We start from the raw sequence: 18100 nt of genomic DNA, 5'->3' as shown, positions 1-18100 counted from the left end.
AATATTATGACGCTTGAAATGTACTCCCTTTTGTCAATTTTACAATTTCGTTGTTTCGTTACCATCTCTAACAATGCTTGTGTACAGACTTTCACAACAGGGGAGACGAAGAATGTACTCGCCACTAAATCAATGTATTACTGTAAAGCGCTCAGCAAAATTAGATGTCATAAATATGCAAATTATGCTTATGTATGTAATCGAGAGTACGACCAATATGTTAAAGACACTTCAGCTATTAGCAAAATCTTTTTCGAGTCGAGTGAAGCATATGTGCTCGTAATGGCTTGGAAATTTTTTTTGTACCTTAAACATGGACTGCGGAATACAGTTACTCTTTAATTGTAAATTAGTTTTCATAACAAAGATTTCGTCATTTCGATGACGTTCGAACGGATAACAATTGTTACTGATCTGTTAGTTTCACGTTGATGTGAACTTCCTGAAATCAGGGTCGACATAGAAACGCAACTAACTCGTTTATAGGAAATCAAATGGATTGGGTGGGTAGTGAAGACACTATTCTGGCTCCAAACTGGTTGACTCCCAAAGTCTATTGAATATGCACCTGCACTTAAACATCAGACAAGTACCCTTAAATACTGTTTAATGTATCTAGTCCTGGCAGGCGGAACTTAGAAGCTCAAACACAGCTTTAAAAACTTGAGAAATAGCAGTTTCAATATTGTAGAACCGTGTGTACACACATATTACTTTCGAGTTTTGTAGACGACTCTGTTTCTTCTATGAGTATAACAAAATATTTTGTAACGGGGGGATGGAGATCTCACGAAACCACACTTAAAGAGGATTCATGAAAAGCCTAACATGAGATAACATATTGCTCTTGACATTAGGTTGGCACGGTTGAGTAGTTGTGAAAATTCTTTTTACTCTCTCCACTCGCAATATTTTAATTGTTAATAAAAATTTCCCAAATTACATTCAAATCTTTCGAAAAATTTATCTTTACATCACTAATCCCCCCCTTCCCCCTTTTGACGTTATCAGAGTGAGATTTTCGTATCAGCAATAATGTAACTATGAAAACAAAATAAACACTTGCTAAAAGCGGAAAATCCAATATACGAAAGGAATGTTCACTTCAGACTGTACAGGCAAACCGGAACTTGTGTAATCGTGGCTAATTTTCCCACCATCGGGAGTTTACGTAAGATCAAGTCGTCATGACGTCACGGCTGAAATCAACTCAATTTTTCTATGCTCATTTCTCATATATAAAGATGGCGGCCAGGGTGGTTTGTGAAAAAGTTCTGTTGTTTGAGTCGTGTTTTGTTCTCGCTATAACACTGCTAACGCTTCGCTTGTAATAATCGTGTCCATATATTCATGCAATCTTTCCCATCGTTGGTTACTTAAAGAAAAGAAAATTTTGTAGAAGTCTGGTATATAGAAATGAATAGCACAACATCTCATGGACATGGCGAGCGTCTTCGTATGCGACCGTGGATCGAAAAGAAGTTGAACGAAGGATTCATTCCCGGATTGTTGTGGGAAGATAAAGAAAATGGCATTTTCAGAGTACCTTGGAAGCATGCAGGCAAGCCAGATTTTGTTCTAGAACGAGACGCTATTCTGTTCAAGGAATGGGCAAAGCACACTGGCAAATATTTAAAGGATGGTGAACAGGAAGAACCATCCACTTGGAAAACACGATTTCGTTGTGCTCTACGTAAACTTCCCGACGTGGAAGAGTTGAAGGAGAGGAGCAGGCTGGACGGCGAAGAGCCGTACAGAGTATTCCAATTTCTGTCGAAAGGTATGCTGCATATGTAATTGTCACGAGGTTCAGCGCGCTCCGGTTCGATTTGTGTAAATTTTGATTCCTGGAAAGAATTGCGGTTATTTTGACACTTTTATGCGTGTTTTTTATTACAACAGGAAGTCCTAAGAGATTAGTGGACTTTGTCTGCGAGGATATTGCTTGTCTGGGAATTTGTTATTTTAAAGCGTTGCTATTAGTGAAATTATGCTTTCTTTTTTCGATATTTTAGCTCATTTGCTACAATTTGGTACAAATTGCCATTCTAAGTGATGTTATTACTTGAATTGCTTCAGCAAAGCGAATTGCACCTACGTTTCATGTGAAAATCGTTTACTTTAAGTACTTTAAAAATTTGTCGTGCTTATGATGGATTGATTCCAAAGTGCATGCCTAATGTGATTTTCACACAGCAAAGCAAGGTCAACATATCCATTTGTCTTTACATGAGCAAACTCTATCAAAGATAAATGAGCCAAGTGAGTTTACTAGGACCTACCATGGCCTTGTCTCAGTGTTTGGACTTGTTTTCCATGAATTTTGAATTTAAATGAGAGGATCTGACCTGAAGTTGTGTGTAACACTGGGGGCTAGAATACTAATTGGGAGTGGTCAGTATTCATATATTCAGCTCTGCCCTGCTGATTTCTTTTGAAATTAAAAGCACTGACAAACCAAATCACTCAAGCAGAGCTGAACATATATGATTATCCACCCCTAATTAGTGTTCTAGTCCCCCCCTGCTTTCTAGCTGTACTCATGTGTATTTTTTTTATCTTTTGGAGAGTTAAAAATTGAGAGTCAAGAAAATGCTTATTCACCATCCCATGCAAATATAGCAGTGTCACCTGTTCCTGCTGTGGACCAGGTGAGTTTTATCAAGAGATCATATAAACGTAAAAAAGTGTAAAAAATTTACATGTTTAGATGCTTCTTTACTTAAGCCTGCATGGTTAGGACATTTTCAACATTACCATAGTCCATAGATACATATACTATAAAACAGAGACTTTGTCTTGTTGTCAAATCTAAATATTGATTTGTGCAATTGCCTTTGTGCTCAATTGGCTAAAAACGATAGAGTTCCTAGAACTTCTAAAAAGCAGTAGAGACCAATGAACAATTACTGATTTTTGGATTTCAGTACTTGTGGAAACTCTATTATTTGTGGTCATTTACCATGGCAACTGCACTTTCCAAAGCAACATTAACATATATATTATATGTATGCCTATATATGTTTATACACATGTATATATATTTTTTCTATGTATGTTTATTCTGCTAGAAGGCTGTATTGCCAGATGTGATGCAGTGAACATGATAATTTTCCTTTTCTTTTAGACCAGCAATTCTCAAATATTTGGTAAGCAATAACTTATTTTTATAGTAGTGAAGGAGGGGAGTTGGCTGGATGTTAATGACCAGTATTACATAAAGTATGCATGTTTATGGAACAACAGCCAGTTGGGATGTGAAACCAAATTCGCCAGCTTGCACTATTTGTAAAGTCACAAGAAAGCTTATTTCATTCTTGGTTCTAAACACTATCCCAGATTATATGTTTATATAGTATAATATAGCATTCTTGATATGTTGACAATACCCCCTAATTATGTGTTCAAATTTTTCTTTTGACAGCTAACTACAGAGTATTGGATAATGGTGACGACAGTGTTGATGAGCTGCAAGCTACTATACTTGGTAATTTTACAGAGGTAACAGGAATCGATGTATATATTTGCCAAATTTTGTTCATTTATTGTGCAAAATAGAGGTGATGTTTGCTATCCTTCATTTGACTGTTTGTTGCATTTTTTCGTCATTCGCATGATTTTGTAGGAATTTGTTCAATCTTTAATAAAAATCAGTGCAAGAAAACATCATATCTAAGATAGCTAACTGCCCTCAATTAAAGATAGTGAAATATCACGGATAAAATCAATTCAAAATATAAATCGTATATATCGAAAGATTTGTATGAAGCTGCATGATGAAGCTTTGGTGAAGTTTTGTTTTTTTTCTACTTTTTAGCCATCATTGTGGAGTCCAACCGAACATATGGTTACTGGTATGAATTTGTTATAATTTTTGGTTCAACTGATCAATGTTTATGTCACTCTGGCTTAGCCAACAGACCCCCAACTTTGTTGACAACCTTTAAAACAACACAATATTTCAGAAGAAACAAATAATTATTTTTGGAAATTGGCATGGTACTATGAAATTTGAGCTGGATGGGAAGTTCCCGCATGTTCATTCATGGTTTGAGAAATTTTACAGCGTCCAAGATGAAATACTTCAGAAATCTAAGTTGTTTTGAAAGTTTACATTTTTAAGCTGAGTGTTTTTTTGTCAGTCTCCTTTTGTACATCCAGGTTGTTTTTCCCAAAGATCAGTGGTCTATGCAGAGTGACCTATATTGATACAGAACTTTTGCTATCGAGATTGGCAAACTTTTTCTCTGAAGAATGTCATTGTTTGCTTAAAATGATTCTTATTTTTGATGTAGATTTCTCCAGTTCTTATGACACAAATGATTTTTTAAATGACTACATGAGAGCGGATGATATGTTAGCAGATTTCTCGCCAACACCGCAAATTCAGACACAGCCGCCGCAGGTTGGCGTGCTGGATTCAAACGAGATAAATGAGATCATTGGAATGAACCCAGAAAGTAAGCATTTTCAAATTATCATCGATTGCAGTATTTAATGTATGCCATTTTTACTTCGGCTTTCTTTATGTGACCCTGTTTCCTATGTAAGTATGTTTAATCGCAAACAACATCTCTTTTTTTCTTTTATGATACATTGAAGTAAAATACATGGAACGCTACCTGAAGTAAATAATTGAAGCCAAATATTGCACCCAGACACGCGTGTTTATTGTTTCGCGATTCTCTGGCGGAATGAATATTGATTGAAGTACCTGCGCGTGTCTGGATGTAAGATTTGGCTTCAAAAAATTATTACACTTTTCTATTACAGGTAGCGTTCTATTTATTTTAGTTCAATGGTATGCACAATTTAATTTATGATTTCTATAGCAATCAATGTGGGCGTCAAGGTCTTTTATCATGAGAAACAAGTCTTGGAGAGAGTTGTCGACAATCGTTATGGTTGTCGATTATACTCAGGTGTCGATTTCACCAAAGCTGCCGACTATACTGGTGATTTTGCGCGAGTTTACGGCCCACCGGAAGTGGAGCAAATCCAGTTCCCCGAGCAAGGAAGTCAGGTGGCTGTCACTGACAAACTTAATCGTGGCCTACTACTTCAGTGGCATCAAAATAACATCCACGTGACCCGCATTTGTCCTGCTCACGTGTTTGCTAGCGGAGGATGCCTGGGGACGAATATCGTACCACTCAAACGTAATGAAACAACCAAGGTTTTTGACTACAATCACTTCCTGTCCGGTTTAGCCGAATACAAACTCTCCAAGGCGCCCGTACCCTTATACGAAGTATTCTTCGCATTCGGGCAACAACCCGCAACCTCTACGACTGTCGATCCCGGCGTTTTGATCACGGTATCCGTGACCCACATGAATGCAAAGGCAAGCATCAGTAAGATGGGCAGTGGGTCTGACGTCATCATGTCCATCGAAGATGACTTTGACGTTCTTGCAAAACAAATGCAACAGGTTGTAAAATTACAACAAAAAAATTTTTAAAGTTCAGGCGCTGGTCGCTGTCATGTGCTCGGGCTTGGAGCCAAACCTTGAGCCTATTTATACTTTGCTTTTCTTATTGGTGAGTGAGCTAACGGTTCTTGGACGTATTGAGATACATTGATTATTTCATGGACGGATTTTCTTAGGGGAGTGCAGTGAGTGCCACCTTACAAATATCACACTTCACCTAGTAAATGAACTGTTCACCCCTCCAAGAAACATTTTAACCCCCCCCCTTAATTTCTAGCAAAACAAAATAGTAGTACATTTGAACTGAGTTTTTCTGGGCATTGTTTCAACTTTTTACACAACCTTCGGTGGCTGCGAAAATCCGTCCATTATTTTTGTGTGAAAATACTTTACGTTTGAAACATTTTAATGGGGGGGGGGAAGGTTGTTAATCTGGAATCGTTATCGTTTTACAATCAGACATAAAAAAATATAAATATTTATGTACGCCATAGAAAACTTTATAGTTTTGAGAGCTTATCTACCATGGAGTATGAATAAGTGCCACTCAACAAATATCAGAGTATCTTTGAAAACTTAGGAATTGTAGTCGCGTATGATTGAAAAATCAAGCAAATGAGAAGTATACAATTTTAACACGTTTTGAAGCAGGAATGTCTATTTATTCCCATGGAAATGTCACCGCTTTACGACTGTACATTAGAAGTAAGAAAACATGAAGGAATAATCCTTATCACTGACAAACAGTCGTTTACCGTTTATTTACTCTGCACATTGACACTTGTGAAATACAGTCCATATGTATTATGATGTTGGGAAATTGCTGTAACCAACGTTGGACACTTGAGGAGGACAGAAGTGACTTGAGACCTTGAACAACCCCCCTGCAATAATTTCGAGAGGATTCGACCGTCAGACAAAATGAGTTAGAAAGTAAGCGGTACTCCAGTTACAAAATACGAATTGTTTTATATCTAACCAATTCGCTCTCTCCCTTCTCCCATGTCCAACGTTTGTTGCAATCTTGTTCAATCCCTACACCGAAATCTAATATAAAGAATTTGAGAGAGACTTCTCGTTGTAGATCTTATAGAATTACATTTTTAAAAAAATAAATTTTTAAATACAATTTCTACCATCCATAACAGTTCTTTCCCGGTTTGAAAACACAATTACCTTCGTAGGGTTTCCATTTTTCCAGTCTTTCTTTTTTCACTTTTGCTAATCTCAGCAAAAACAATTTTCAAAGTCTCTTCGAGGTCATCTTGTTTACTCTCCTTTGCCCAACAAAAACTTGTTATGCGCTGTACTTATTGCCGTTGTGTGATGTTTTCAACATTAAATTAAAGATGGCTGATCGTCAAGATGCCTCAGGAACGAAGAAGTCCAGGAATATTATAATAAATACAATCTTTATGCATAGACGTTGTGTTTTGTGCCTCATGATTGTTTTAACACTGTAGTTTTAACACTTTATTTGTAGTTGAACAAATATTAAACTTTTATCGTATTCAATCCTGAAAACAATAGGCAGTGATTCTAAACAAAAGAACTGTGTTCTCCCTTCGTTAAATCTACGTTAAATTTAAATGCAAATCACCATTATATGATGTCTTATGCGCTTTCTTACATTCTGCTTGATGCGTAGAAAGTAATGGTGACTTCAAGTTGTTCGACTTATTATTCTTGGGCTGCAAGCGACGTCATAGTCGCCATGTTGGATGATTTTAACAAAGGATTTTCCTTATTTACAATGCAAATTTCATCCAATATGGCGAGCATTCCATCGTTCTCTTACTCCTGGGGTATGATTGCAACAAACCAATTATAAACGTCGAGTCTTGTTGGAAGGGAGCTTATCATTAAGATCATGCTAAAGATGATCATTCAAAGCTATAAAATATAAAAAAATCATAATCTTTGTTCTTGTACGAAGTCAACTGCAAATATTTTTGGTATGTAGCGCCATTGATCAATATCAAACGTGTTTGTTGTGTTAGCTGACAATTAAATCTCGTAAGACAATTTATGAATGTGGATTTTACGCTCTGTCTCGGAATCACGGAGAAATGACGGTGACGGTGTAAATGGTCACAAGATAATCCATTGGAGCTCAACAACGAATGTTATTGGTTTTGGGCTAATTTACTCGATGTTTTAACTTTCAAGCGAAAGAAAACGAGTAGGTTTTGAACCTGAGAATTTACGATCACCACACCCTCGACTTTACTATTACTTGTTTACCCATTTTCAACTTTAAAAAGAGGAAGAACTCGAATTGGTCTTAAAGTCTAGGAACGAATGTTTATCTGTCAAATTTTTTTCAATCAAACACTATAATTCATGTATTTTCACAAATCTTCACATTTTTTCAATCAAAGACTATAATTCATGCATTTTCACAAATTTTTACTTTTTTTCATACAAACACTATAATTCATGCATTTTCACAAATTTTTACTATTTTTCACCTAAAGACTATAATTCATGCATTTTCACGCATTTTCAAATTTTTTCATACAAAGACTATAATTCACGCATTTTCACAAATTTTCATATTTTTTCACATAAAGACTGTAATTCATGCATTTTCACAAAGTTTCATATTTTTTCACACAAAGACATATTTTTGCAATCAATATTCATGCATTTTCACAAATTTTATATTTTTTCACATAAAGACTATAATTCATGCATTTTTACAAGTCTTTGCATTTTTTTAATCAAAGACTATAATTCATGCATTTTCACAATTTTTCACACAAAGACTACAATGTGAACGTGTAATCGATTATAGTGGAATCGTGTAATTGATTACATGATTTTTAGTACAATTGATAACAGTGTAATCATGTGCTCCATTACAAAGACTATAATTCATGCATTTTCTTAAATTTTTACATATTTTCAACCATAGACTATAATTCATGCAATACACGCGATCTTTGAAAGATATCCAAACAGAGTTGCAACGATGTCTTTAAGTTGACGTCGAAAGGAAGGAATGTAGTCGTAAACTTGAGTATTTCTCCAGTTTTATTTTCGTATGACTTGTGAAATATTTATGACATTCAGGAACACGATGAACGAGCAAGAAGTTAGCACCTATAACATTTTATAATGCATCAGTTCATTGAGATGCAGCAGACTAAACTGATGACATTATAAAGATGCTCCTTCTGTTGAGCTTGCTGTTAAATCTTCACAGAAAAGCTATTAGTTGTGTTAAACGACACCAAGCCAAAATATATTCAAACCTATACAAATATATATATAATATATATATATATATCATCAAATACCCTGAAGAGTGAGTAATCCCAAAACAGGCTTGTAGGGATGAACTGTAGATTTTGTGATTTTTTTCCAAATCACTATGTATATTTACGCTCTTATTCTTTTAATAGTTACACAACTATCAAATACAATATATTTGCGATGGGTATTCAACGCACTGTCTGGTCGAGTGGACAGATGCAGGTTAGTCAGGTTGAGGTGTGAGGTTCGAACCTTTCAGGGGTCGGTTGTTGTTGCCTTGGTGTGTCGAGCCTACGTGTAGCCTACGTCATATACACATGCTTCTCGTTCGTTTAGCCTACGTCATATACACATGCTTCTCGTTCGTGTAGTCTACGTCATATACACATGCTTCTCGTTCGTGTAGCCTACATCATAAACACATGCTTCTCGTTAGTGTAACCTACGTCATAAGCACGTGCTTCTCGTTAGTGTAGCCTACGTCATAAACACGTGCTCTCGTTAGTGTAGCCTACGTCATAAACACATGCTTCTCGTTAGTGTAACCTACGTCATAAACACATGCTTCTCGCTTGTGTAACCTACGTCATATACACATGCTTCTCGTATGGGAGTCAATGCAATGTTGAATCAAAGTTTGCCCCCATGTACGTTACATTTGTTTGAGCACAGTTAATTTTATACATAAATTACGGACTTGTAGTGAAACAACAGCAAACAAAGAGCACAATGTCTCATTAGAATATCGGATTGGTATTTTAGCCCCCAATCCTTTTCATCGCAACGATTGATCATACTGAAGTGAAAAAAATTGCCATTACTTTATATACAGACGATTTATTGGCGTTACTGTACCGCTAGTTCTTCTCGAAGTTTTTTTGAAGCAGCAGTATTTGTTCTGCAAAAATTCACAATTTGCAATTAGAAAAAGATTGGTGAATTAAATGAAACAAAATTTAATAGCAATTTTTTATGGTAAAAACTCCTTCAGGCAAATAGAATACATGTATATGACTATTCTTCTCTAACCAATTTCGTCTTCATTATATAAATTGTGGCTAGGTAGTAAATAAGGGTATAGTGGTAAGGGAATTTTTTTTGCACTCAACATTAACTAACACGTGCAGTCTGTTTATGTAGTCTGGCAAATTTCGAAGTGAAATATCGTACATATTACCTCTATTTTAGCCCTCAGCCTAATTTTAGCCCTCCTTTCTAGTAATCCTCCACTTTATATGTAGAAAAACAATACTAACCCCCCACCATCCTACACTTACCTCTCACCATCCTACACTTACCACCACCATCCTCCACTTACCACCACCATCCTCCACTTACCCCCATCATCCTCCACTTACCACCCCACACCATCCTACACTTACCACCATCCTCCACTTACCCCCATCATCCTCCACTTACCCCCACCATCTTCCACTTACCCCCACCATCCTCCACTTACCCCCACCTCTTTCATGCAGCAAATCAAAAAATCACAAGTCAATCTCACTGTGAAACCAAAGCAAAATACGAATACTAATTAAGCTCTATTCGCTGATCAAGCTTTTATTCGTTGGAAACTTATGAGTGTAAAACTTAAAACAATCGCTTCCTTTGCGTCAAAATTTCAGAAAGATTAAACTCAGGTGTACAATTTTTCCATAATGCACTTATTGGATAGGGTATTTTAATATATAGTAATTAATAACGTTGTGTGAATCAGTATGCACAAGCAAAGTTAAATGAAAACTTATTCAGCCTGCAGCTTCATTTTTGCTTCCTTTTCCAATAATCCCCCACTGTCAAAAGGAAAATCCCCACGGTAAGATTGATCAGGGAAAATACGATGTTCGTATACCTTCATCCAGATCCCCAATAGTGCTCATTTTCTGAATGAAATCTTCACACGTGGCTTTCGGGAGTCCAAATGCTTTCATATTACTTGCAAACGATCTTAGAGATAGAATCTTTTAATTAAAAACATGTAAAATATTTGACGTGTTGATCTACAGTCGTGTATTGAAACGAGAGTGGAAATTGGTTGATCGTGAAGTTGTGTGGAAACACAATCCCTAAAGGCCCGTTCACACAATCCGAGAGTCGGATTCGTCAATCTAAAATTCGGATGGAAATAGAGCTTGCTCTATTAGTTGTTAGAACATCTTACTCACAAATACAACAGTTTAATGAATACATGCGTCGATGAAAATATATGTTAAATACATTAAGTATTAGAGACAAATAGTAAATAACTATATAAACCAGCAAATGAATACGAGTCAGCTTACCCGAGTTGCCCGAACATGCGGTTTTTATGCAGATCCCTCTGAGCGTTCTTTTCTTTATCAGACAAAGTATCCCAATCAGACCTTCAAGGAAAATTTTTAACTATAAATGAAAATGCCTCGTTGAAGCACAATGCTATGTCCTCATACTTAACAAAGATATATATTTTATGAAAGAATGTTTTATTTCATTTAAAGATATATATTTGATATATTTCAAGCTGGGACATTCGGATAGAAAAATCTTTCCAAGAGGTCACAAAAAGACGCTTTCTGAGATTGATGCATCATCAATCTAACACCATCTTGACGTCATCATGGCTGATAAAATTTTTTGTATAAAATCAATCTACAGCCATAGTGGAAATAACCACCAGTTGTGCTATTGTCAGCGGTTTACATGAACGCAATTTTCTTTTTGTCCGCAGTGTAATTTCAATGGTTGTGCGTTGGTTACTTTTCTTTCACGCAGGTGAGAGGTGGGGACACCAGGCTGGTAACGGTCATTCAGGTTAACGAGTTTGAAATGTTGTTGTCGACTGAAAACATGCGCAGTCTACTCTATCAACAAACGGAGTTCATACCAATCAGCTGGTATTTCAAATGACAACATCAAAACACAATTTGATGTTTTCACATGCGTTTACTATGAGTTTGAAATGGCGGCTTATGATTTTTTGTTTGACTGCGGTTAGATATCGTGAGACTCCGACCGCTGCTACAACCGGTCAGATTGCAGGCTCGGGTTTCGCCCGTTGCTCATTTGAAAAGACATAAATATATGTTTTAAAACGTACTGTGGCAATGTCGGTTGGTCTTGCTCACTGTGAACAGAATCGAGAAACGCGGCGTTCCAAAATCTCAATGTCCGCCTGAAAAGAAAAGATGAAACATTTTGAAATGCATCGTAAAGACAAATCGAATCTACTTTAGAATAAGTCTTTATCACTCATATAATATGAATTCAAGTACAAACATGTATGATAACAAGTACAAGTTTTGCTGCAACTAAAACTTATTTCAACACAGAATTAATTCAAGTATTGTATAATCCGACACAATGTAAAAATTTGCTGCATGTTACATGTTTTAAAGCGACTTATTCTTACCAAATTGGCTGGTCTCTCAAATAAGTATGAAGAAATTCTTTCTTTTCCGTATTTTTTCCTGGAAATTGAACAGTTATTGTTGAATTTTTACCTGGAAACTGACACTTATCGTTGCTCGTTGAATAAGACAAACAAATATTTGCGAAAGCAGCGAACACGCTGAATTTAAGCAATCAAATCAACACAAAGCTATGAATAAAGTGATTATGAAATTTAAGGTCGCGGGAAGAAACTACTACTTCTCGATTTTACCACAATGCAATGCGCACCGCCATTATCATCAGTTATAGTGGTTTATCAAATTGGCACACTCATCGAAATCACCTGAATAAAAAACTTGATAAAATGTAAAGCACATGTTCATAAGAGTCTTTGCTGGAGAGAAATCATCTGCTTGATGGCATCTAGATGAAACAGACGAGAATAAGAAAGGAATATTAGGCAATGTTTGCCCTTTCCCGGCATGCGCATGCGTTGTGGAAGCAAGCGAATGACGTCACAGACAGAAACAAAGATGATTACTTACTCAAAAAGTACGGTAGCAAAATACTGAACAAGTCTGAAAAAAATAGTTTCATCCACGCACATGTTTTCTCTCTGACAAAGAGAAAATAGAAGCATACAAAAAACGGACGTTAAAAAAATTAAAAATGACGCTTTCTCGCCAAAAATAGCCCAACCTGCATGTTGATATAACGGGCGAACCAACGTCTTGCTGCAGCATGCTATCAATGTTCAAACATAAAAGTTAGCATAAGATGTATGTTGTCGACAAAAATGACAACATGTTTGTAAATGTAGATCGTCCAGGTTGGTATAGTCCTGAGAAGGACTGTTTTTGTTGTTGTTAAAAAAAACCAAAAAAAACGAAACGTTCCCGGGTTCAAACCATTAACTTTAAAAATGACAACTTTATTCAAATGCAACAGCGTAGCCAGGCAGCAAGTTTTGGTTCTACTGCTGTGTAAATTTCAGCGTATTGTCAATGTTTGTATTTTTAACAAGTTTTTTCATGGTATTTGAAAGTTAACTCCGAAAGATTTGCGTAGCTGGACTGGATAAGCGGGCAGGCCATGCAACTGCTAAATGATACAACTTTTGATAGCACTGTCTATCGTCTTTTCTATTTCAGTACTGCAGTAAGATATTGCATTGTGTTAAGGACTCGTGCACTATAAAGACGTTGTCACATGCAGCTCACATGTGGAATGATTAAAACAGGGGGGGGACATTAGGTATGTGTGGAAGGGACATTAGGTGTGTGTGGGAAACATTAGGCGTGTGTGTGACATGTTCTCCAAATTTTGTGATATATGTCTTAAAAATCAGTGCTGAATCTGATAGACAACGGAAATTGTGGCTTTTTCCATCGCCGTAAATGCAAAAACTAAAAAAGTAGCTTCTCAAACGGTAGAACACCCACTCTTCCCCATTTTTTTGAAAGGTGCATCCCTGTATGAAACAACCAAAGATAGGAATATTTGATACTGGCCGAGTGGCACATCAAACCAACCTGGCAAATAACTCCAAATTGCGCTTTTTCCTCTTGTGACATATCCCTTGGAATTAAAAACCACATCATTTCAATAAAGTTCTCAGTCCAAACAGCTTAATTTGCAAATTTTGTACCCTTTTGAAAATATCTTGCTCACAAACATGTTCATGAACTCTTTACACTCGTTCGTGAACACGCTCGTTTCCGCATCATAATCGATTTGATACCCTATCAAAGAATGAAAACATTCCAATGAGAAAAACTTTACCATAAGATTCAGAGACGCGAACACAATAGATCCTGGCTATTTCGGATCTTCAGATGAATATACAGTCTACTTTTAGCCAGTGGCGGTCCTGGCGGACATTTTATGTAATATTCAGGGAAGGGGGGTTCGTCTTCAAGGCATGAGATTTCAAGGTAGATTCCAGGGAATGCCTATTGGTGTATTTTTAAATCTCATCTGCAGAAATTTAATTTAAGCATTCATAAATATCTTACATGCACAAGGTTTAATGCGTCTGCGAGTACGTGTACAGTACAGAAGTGTATGTAGGGGAGATTTGAAGGATTTGGCACGAGAGATTTGAAATCTTTCAAAATTATTGGTGGGGGCTCAAAAGCCCCCTTGACCACTTGCTACAGCTTTTAGCCAAAATGTTTTATGCAGGTGTAGACTCAAATCATCCGGGAATTGTGTATAGTCGATGAAAGTAAGAAAACCCCCTCACATTCTCCTTAACTTAATCCTTATGATTGTTGCCTCAGTTTTCTTGTTTCCAAAAATTGGCTAGTTGACAAAAAATTTTTTATGATTAAAAAGAGCATTTCTAGATGATGCATTATTGTCCACAACCTCCCTTACTGATGACCTAGCCCATTTCATAATGCAATGATTATATCAACTTATATCTAAATATTGGTGGAAAAGCAAGCCAAATTTTTACTTCTGCAACACAAATCTTCAGGAAAAATTATAATTCATTCTAAAGCCAACGAGTTCACATGAGACAAAATACTGATGTGACTTGAGAATGCATATTAAATATTAATGGACTCCGTCGATTTCGACATATGAGGGTTCCACGAAGTGGAACATCCTGGTTACTTAATTATAGTGAAGGCAGCTGACCAGACTACAATCACTCGTACCTACAACGCTGATATCAGCGTGACACATTGTGGCAAGGCTGCAACATTGCAGATGCAGATACAGTCCATCCGAGGACATAGTTTCCTCTACCAAATTTCCCTCACATGGCTTTGGTCAACCCGGGCTAGGTTTACAAACACATTGCCAGATGTGCCACGAGCTGGGATTGAACCCGCGCCGTCTGGCTTGCAACTCACGCAATTAACCATTCAGCCACCCGCCCTGTCCCAATAGGTAAGCATAGGCATATTAAATAGGTAAGCTGTAATACCATGTGAAGCAACCGTCATTGAACATGAACATGGACAGAATCAAACAGGTATGTACTTGTAATCTAATGTAAACTACCTATACATGTTTGTAAATGTTGATCGTCCAAGTTGGTATAGTCCTTCAGAGTCAAAAGATGACTACCGCTAAGGTTGTCGAAACGTCAGTCAACAACAACAAAAACAGTCCTTCTCAGGACTATACCAACATGGTCGATTGACATTTACAAACATGTAACGATACTCCCGGGTTCAAACCATTTACTTTGTAAACTACCTATCCTAAATCTTATTCTTGACTTGCAATCAGCCATGTTGGTGGTATAATACAAAAGAATATTTTATCAGTGTTATTGTTGGTACCAGCCGATGTGGGTGAGCAACATTGTTTGGTAAATCCCAAGAGAAAGGTTGCAAGTCCAGGATAAAACTAACCCAAACAATAATCCCATCTTAAGAAACACAAAAACAATAAGCAAAGTATTCAAATATGTTAATCTGCAACCCTGTGTCCCACTCGCCATATATGCCCATGGTGATGGCCAGTTGAAATGAAGTACAGTGACCTACCATTATCTTCAGACAGGGAATCTTCAAAAACATCTCGTCTCATGGTGGTCGCCATAGCCATTTTTTATCAACTGGAATTAATTAAAGATGCGCTTAGTTGTCAATTTGATGAAATAGTTCGTCTTTATATCAGCATACAAAATTATTACACATGAATCGTGTGGAAACAATTTCAGGACCTCAGAAATCATTGAAGTGGTTATTAAAAAGTGCACATGGAATATGTCCTAACTTGGCAACTTTGAAAGAACAAAATGATGGTGATTTATGTCAAGTAAAAATTGAATCACATGCCCTAAGCCATAAACATACATATGGTTACTCGTCATAAGCTTTCCCAGTTTCTACAATTCTGGGACATTTTCACCCACATAAAATGAAGAATTAGAAACGGAATTAACTTCTTACAACAAATTTTCATCTCATGCGATCACAAAAATAGGCTCAAATGAAGCATTGTCTCGGTAGATATATAAAAATTGGGTTATAATACCGTTTTTCCTTTAAAGCAAACGCCACTAAATGAACATCATCAATTTCTCGTCGTCAAATTATTTTCAGGAAATGTCATAATTGGGAATTGTGATGGTTTCTCATACAAACACCAAATGGACTCGAATTGCGCGCAATCTCGCGTGAAAATGTTGCCAATGCTTCCACCATTGGTGAATTTAATGTCTTTAAATATTTAGTGAAATTGCTCATTTTCGTTCGTGTTTGTCTATTGTGTTTTGCAAAATAGGAATCGATTGAGATCTTTGTAGACTTGCTTTTGTGAACAAAGTTAAAGAAGATTAAAACCTTCACTCATTTTTATTGTGAACATCGATTACTTTGCATCGAGAAGACGAGAGAAATTTATCGTAAACGGATAAGCACATTGGCCAAACGGTAGCCCGTAGAATACACTGACGCCAGACTGAATTAAAATTATCGATTTGAATCGACTCTTGTAGTGAGAATATGTTCAAATACAAGCATGTTTTTCTTTGTTCGGTATGCTGAGATTATGCACATTGTACAAGAATGAAGCAGTCGTGGACATCGATGATTTTTGGCATATTTTTGGGAATACTTTTGACGCTAATATACTTCAGACTGAATAGACCCATTGTCTGGGTCTTACCGAATAATCGCCAGGTTTTGGTCCAACGACCCGTACATTTTGATGTCGATGCTAACGACAGCCACCATCATGAAAATGCGCATTTCAAAGACGCGCAAAAGGAGTACAATGAAACGCGCATTTTGTGCTGGGTGATGACCAATCCTAAGAACCATCAGAGCAAGTGTAAACCCATAAAAGAGACCTGGGGAAGACGATGCAACATACTACTATTTATGAGTTCTGAGACCGATTACAGTTTGCCATCTGTCGCACTCAACGTACCGGAAGGTCGGGAAAACTTGTGGTTGAAAACCAAAGCTGCATGGATGTATGTAAGAAAGCATCACCTGTATCATGCGGATTGGTTCCTCAAAGCGGATGATGATACCTATACTATTGTTGAGAATCTGAGGCACTTTGTGTCGCCTTTTAATACGGAGAAACCACTCTACTTTGGTCGAAGGTTCAAGCCATTTGGCTCATACAATAGTGGTGGTGCTGGCTATGTTTTCAGCAGGGAAGCTGTTCGTCGGTTTGCAGATGTAATTAAAGACAAGTCTCGTTGTCCCGAAGCAAGCTTTGCTGAGGATGTTGAAGTTGGTCGGTGTCTTGCAAAAACTGGTGTCACTGCTGGTTACACCCTTGACAAACGTGGAAGGGAGATGTTTCATCCACTCCCCCCTGAACATCACCTTATACCAGGCTATCTGGACAAAAAATTCTGGCTTTACAGCTACAACTTTCATCCATACAAAGATGGACCCGAATGCTGTTCGGATTATTCGATCACGTTTCACTATATCAATCCTAACATGATGTATCAACTGGAGTACTTTATATACCATCTACGTGCATATGGTAGTGAGAAGGATTGAATGTAATGACTATTCAACATGATAACAAATTATCAAAATATGAGATGATTTTATGAATAAAAATTCAAGTTAGCTATAGTTAGAGCTGTTCTGAAACATCAATTGCAGGGGGTGGGGTGGGTGGTGTTTATTCATACAGTCAGTTGTGCCTGACTGTTTTCTTTCAAAAGTAAATTGCTTAATTCTTTCAGTGAATTGCTTTCAGCAGAAACCAGTGGGTGCAATTGAATGTATGAATATCCCCCCCTCCAATTAACGTTATTCTAGGGATGGCTCTGGCCTTCCGCAAAAGAAGTTGATGTGGTAAACATATGAGTATTAGCATAAAATGTTGGAGAAATGGATCAGGGATGAATTTTTAAGGTGTGTTTATGTGGTCTAGTTTTAATGTTTTGTGCATGTTCTGCTGTGCCTTGTCTAGGATTTTTTTAAATTTTGTCACTCATGTACCATGATTTGGAGATATTTTTTAAAGTGTGCTCCATTAAATATAAATTCCAATTACTCTTGCTTAATCATTTGATGCATTAATATTTCATTGGGAAATTGG

The 18100-nt window shown here is 36.9% G+C and overlaps 3 protein-coding genes across 6 annotated transcripts; 2 read left to right on the top strand and 1 right to left on the bottom strand.

Annotated features, from left to right (window-relative positions):
* The first annotated feature begins 1215 nt into the window (after window positions 1–1215).
* On the top strand, window positions 1216–6560 carry LOC124436699 (interferon regulatory factor 8-like). The gene is made up of 7 exons (XM_046986667.1): window positions 1216–1780; window positions 2569–2651; window positions 3128–3149; window positions 3425–3501; window positions 3818–3854; window positions 4296–4460; window positions 4833–6560. The coding sequence occupies exons 1-7, from the start codon at window positions 1417–1419 to the stop codon at window positions 5459–5461; spliced, it is 1377 nt and encodes a 458-aa protein (XP_046842623.1). The 5' UTR covers window positions 1216–1416; the 3' UTR covers window positions 5462–6560.
* Window positions 6561–8222: 1662 nt separating this feature from the next.
* LOC124436391 (uncharacterized protein KIAA0513-like) lies at window positions 8223–16164 on the bottom strand. 4 transcript variants are annotated; one of them, XM_046986306.1, is made up of 13 exons: window positions 16061–16164; window positions 15568–15638; window positions 13710–13803; window positions 13594–13639; window positions 12761–12805; window positions 12607–12677; window positions 12405–12484; window positions 12081–12138; window positions 11769–11843; window positions 10975–11055; window positions 10545–10639; window positions 9511–9587; window positions 8223–8536 (listed from the first exon to the last, which is right to left on the bottom strand). In XM_046986306.1, exons 2-12 carry the CDS (start codon window positions 15626–15628, stop codon window positions 9547–9549), a joined length of 747 nt encoding a protein of 248 aa, XP_046842262.1. In that variant the 5' UTR covers window positions 15629–15638; window positions 16061–16164; the 3' UTR covers window positions 8223–8536; window positions 9511–9546. The 4 variants fall into 4 exon arrangements, with proteins under 4 accessions (XP_046842262.1, XP_046842263.1, XP_046842264.1 ...); XM_046986307.1 differs by having other exon boundaries at window positions 8223–8688; window positions 9545–9587; XM_046986308.1 differs by having other exon boundaries at window positions 9545–9587.
* A 91-nt stretch (window positions 16165–16255) lies between these two features.
* Window positions 16256–17628, top strand: LOC124436390 (glycoprotein-N-acetylgalactosamine 3-beta-galactosyltransferase 1-like). Its single transcript, XM_046986304.1, has one exon. It carries the CDS (start codon window positions 16594–16596, stop codon window positions 17548–17550), a length of 957 nt encoding a protein of 318 aa, XP_046842260.1. The 5' UTR covers window positions 16256–16593; the 3' UTR covers window positions 17551–17628.
* The last annotated feature ends 472 nt before the right edge of the window (window positions 17629–18100 follow it).

Source organism: Xenia sp. Carnegie-2017, unplaced genomic scaffold, assembly GCF_021976095.1.
Source record: "Xenia sp. Carnegie-2017 unplaced genomic scaffold, XeniaSp_v1 HiC_scaffold_16, whole genome shotgun sequence".
Classification (NCBI taxonomy): domain Eukaryota; kingdom Metazoa; phylum Cnidaria; class Anthozoa; order Malacalcyonacea; family Xeniidae; genus Xenia; species Xenia sp. Carnegie-2017.
This window is presented reverse-complemented; position numbering and strand designations above follow the sequence as displayed.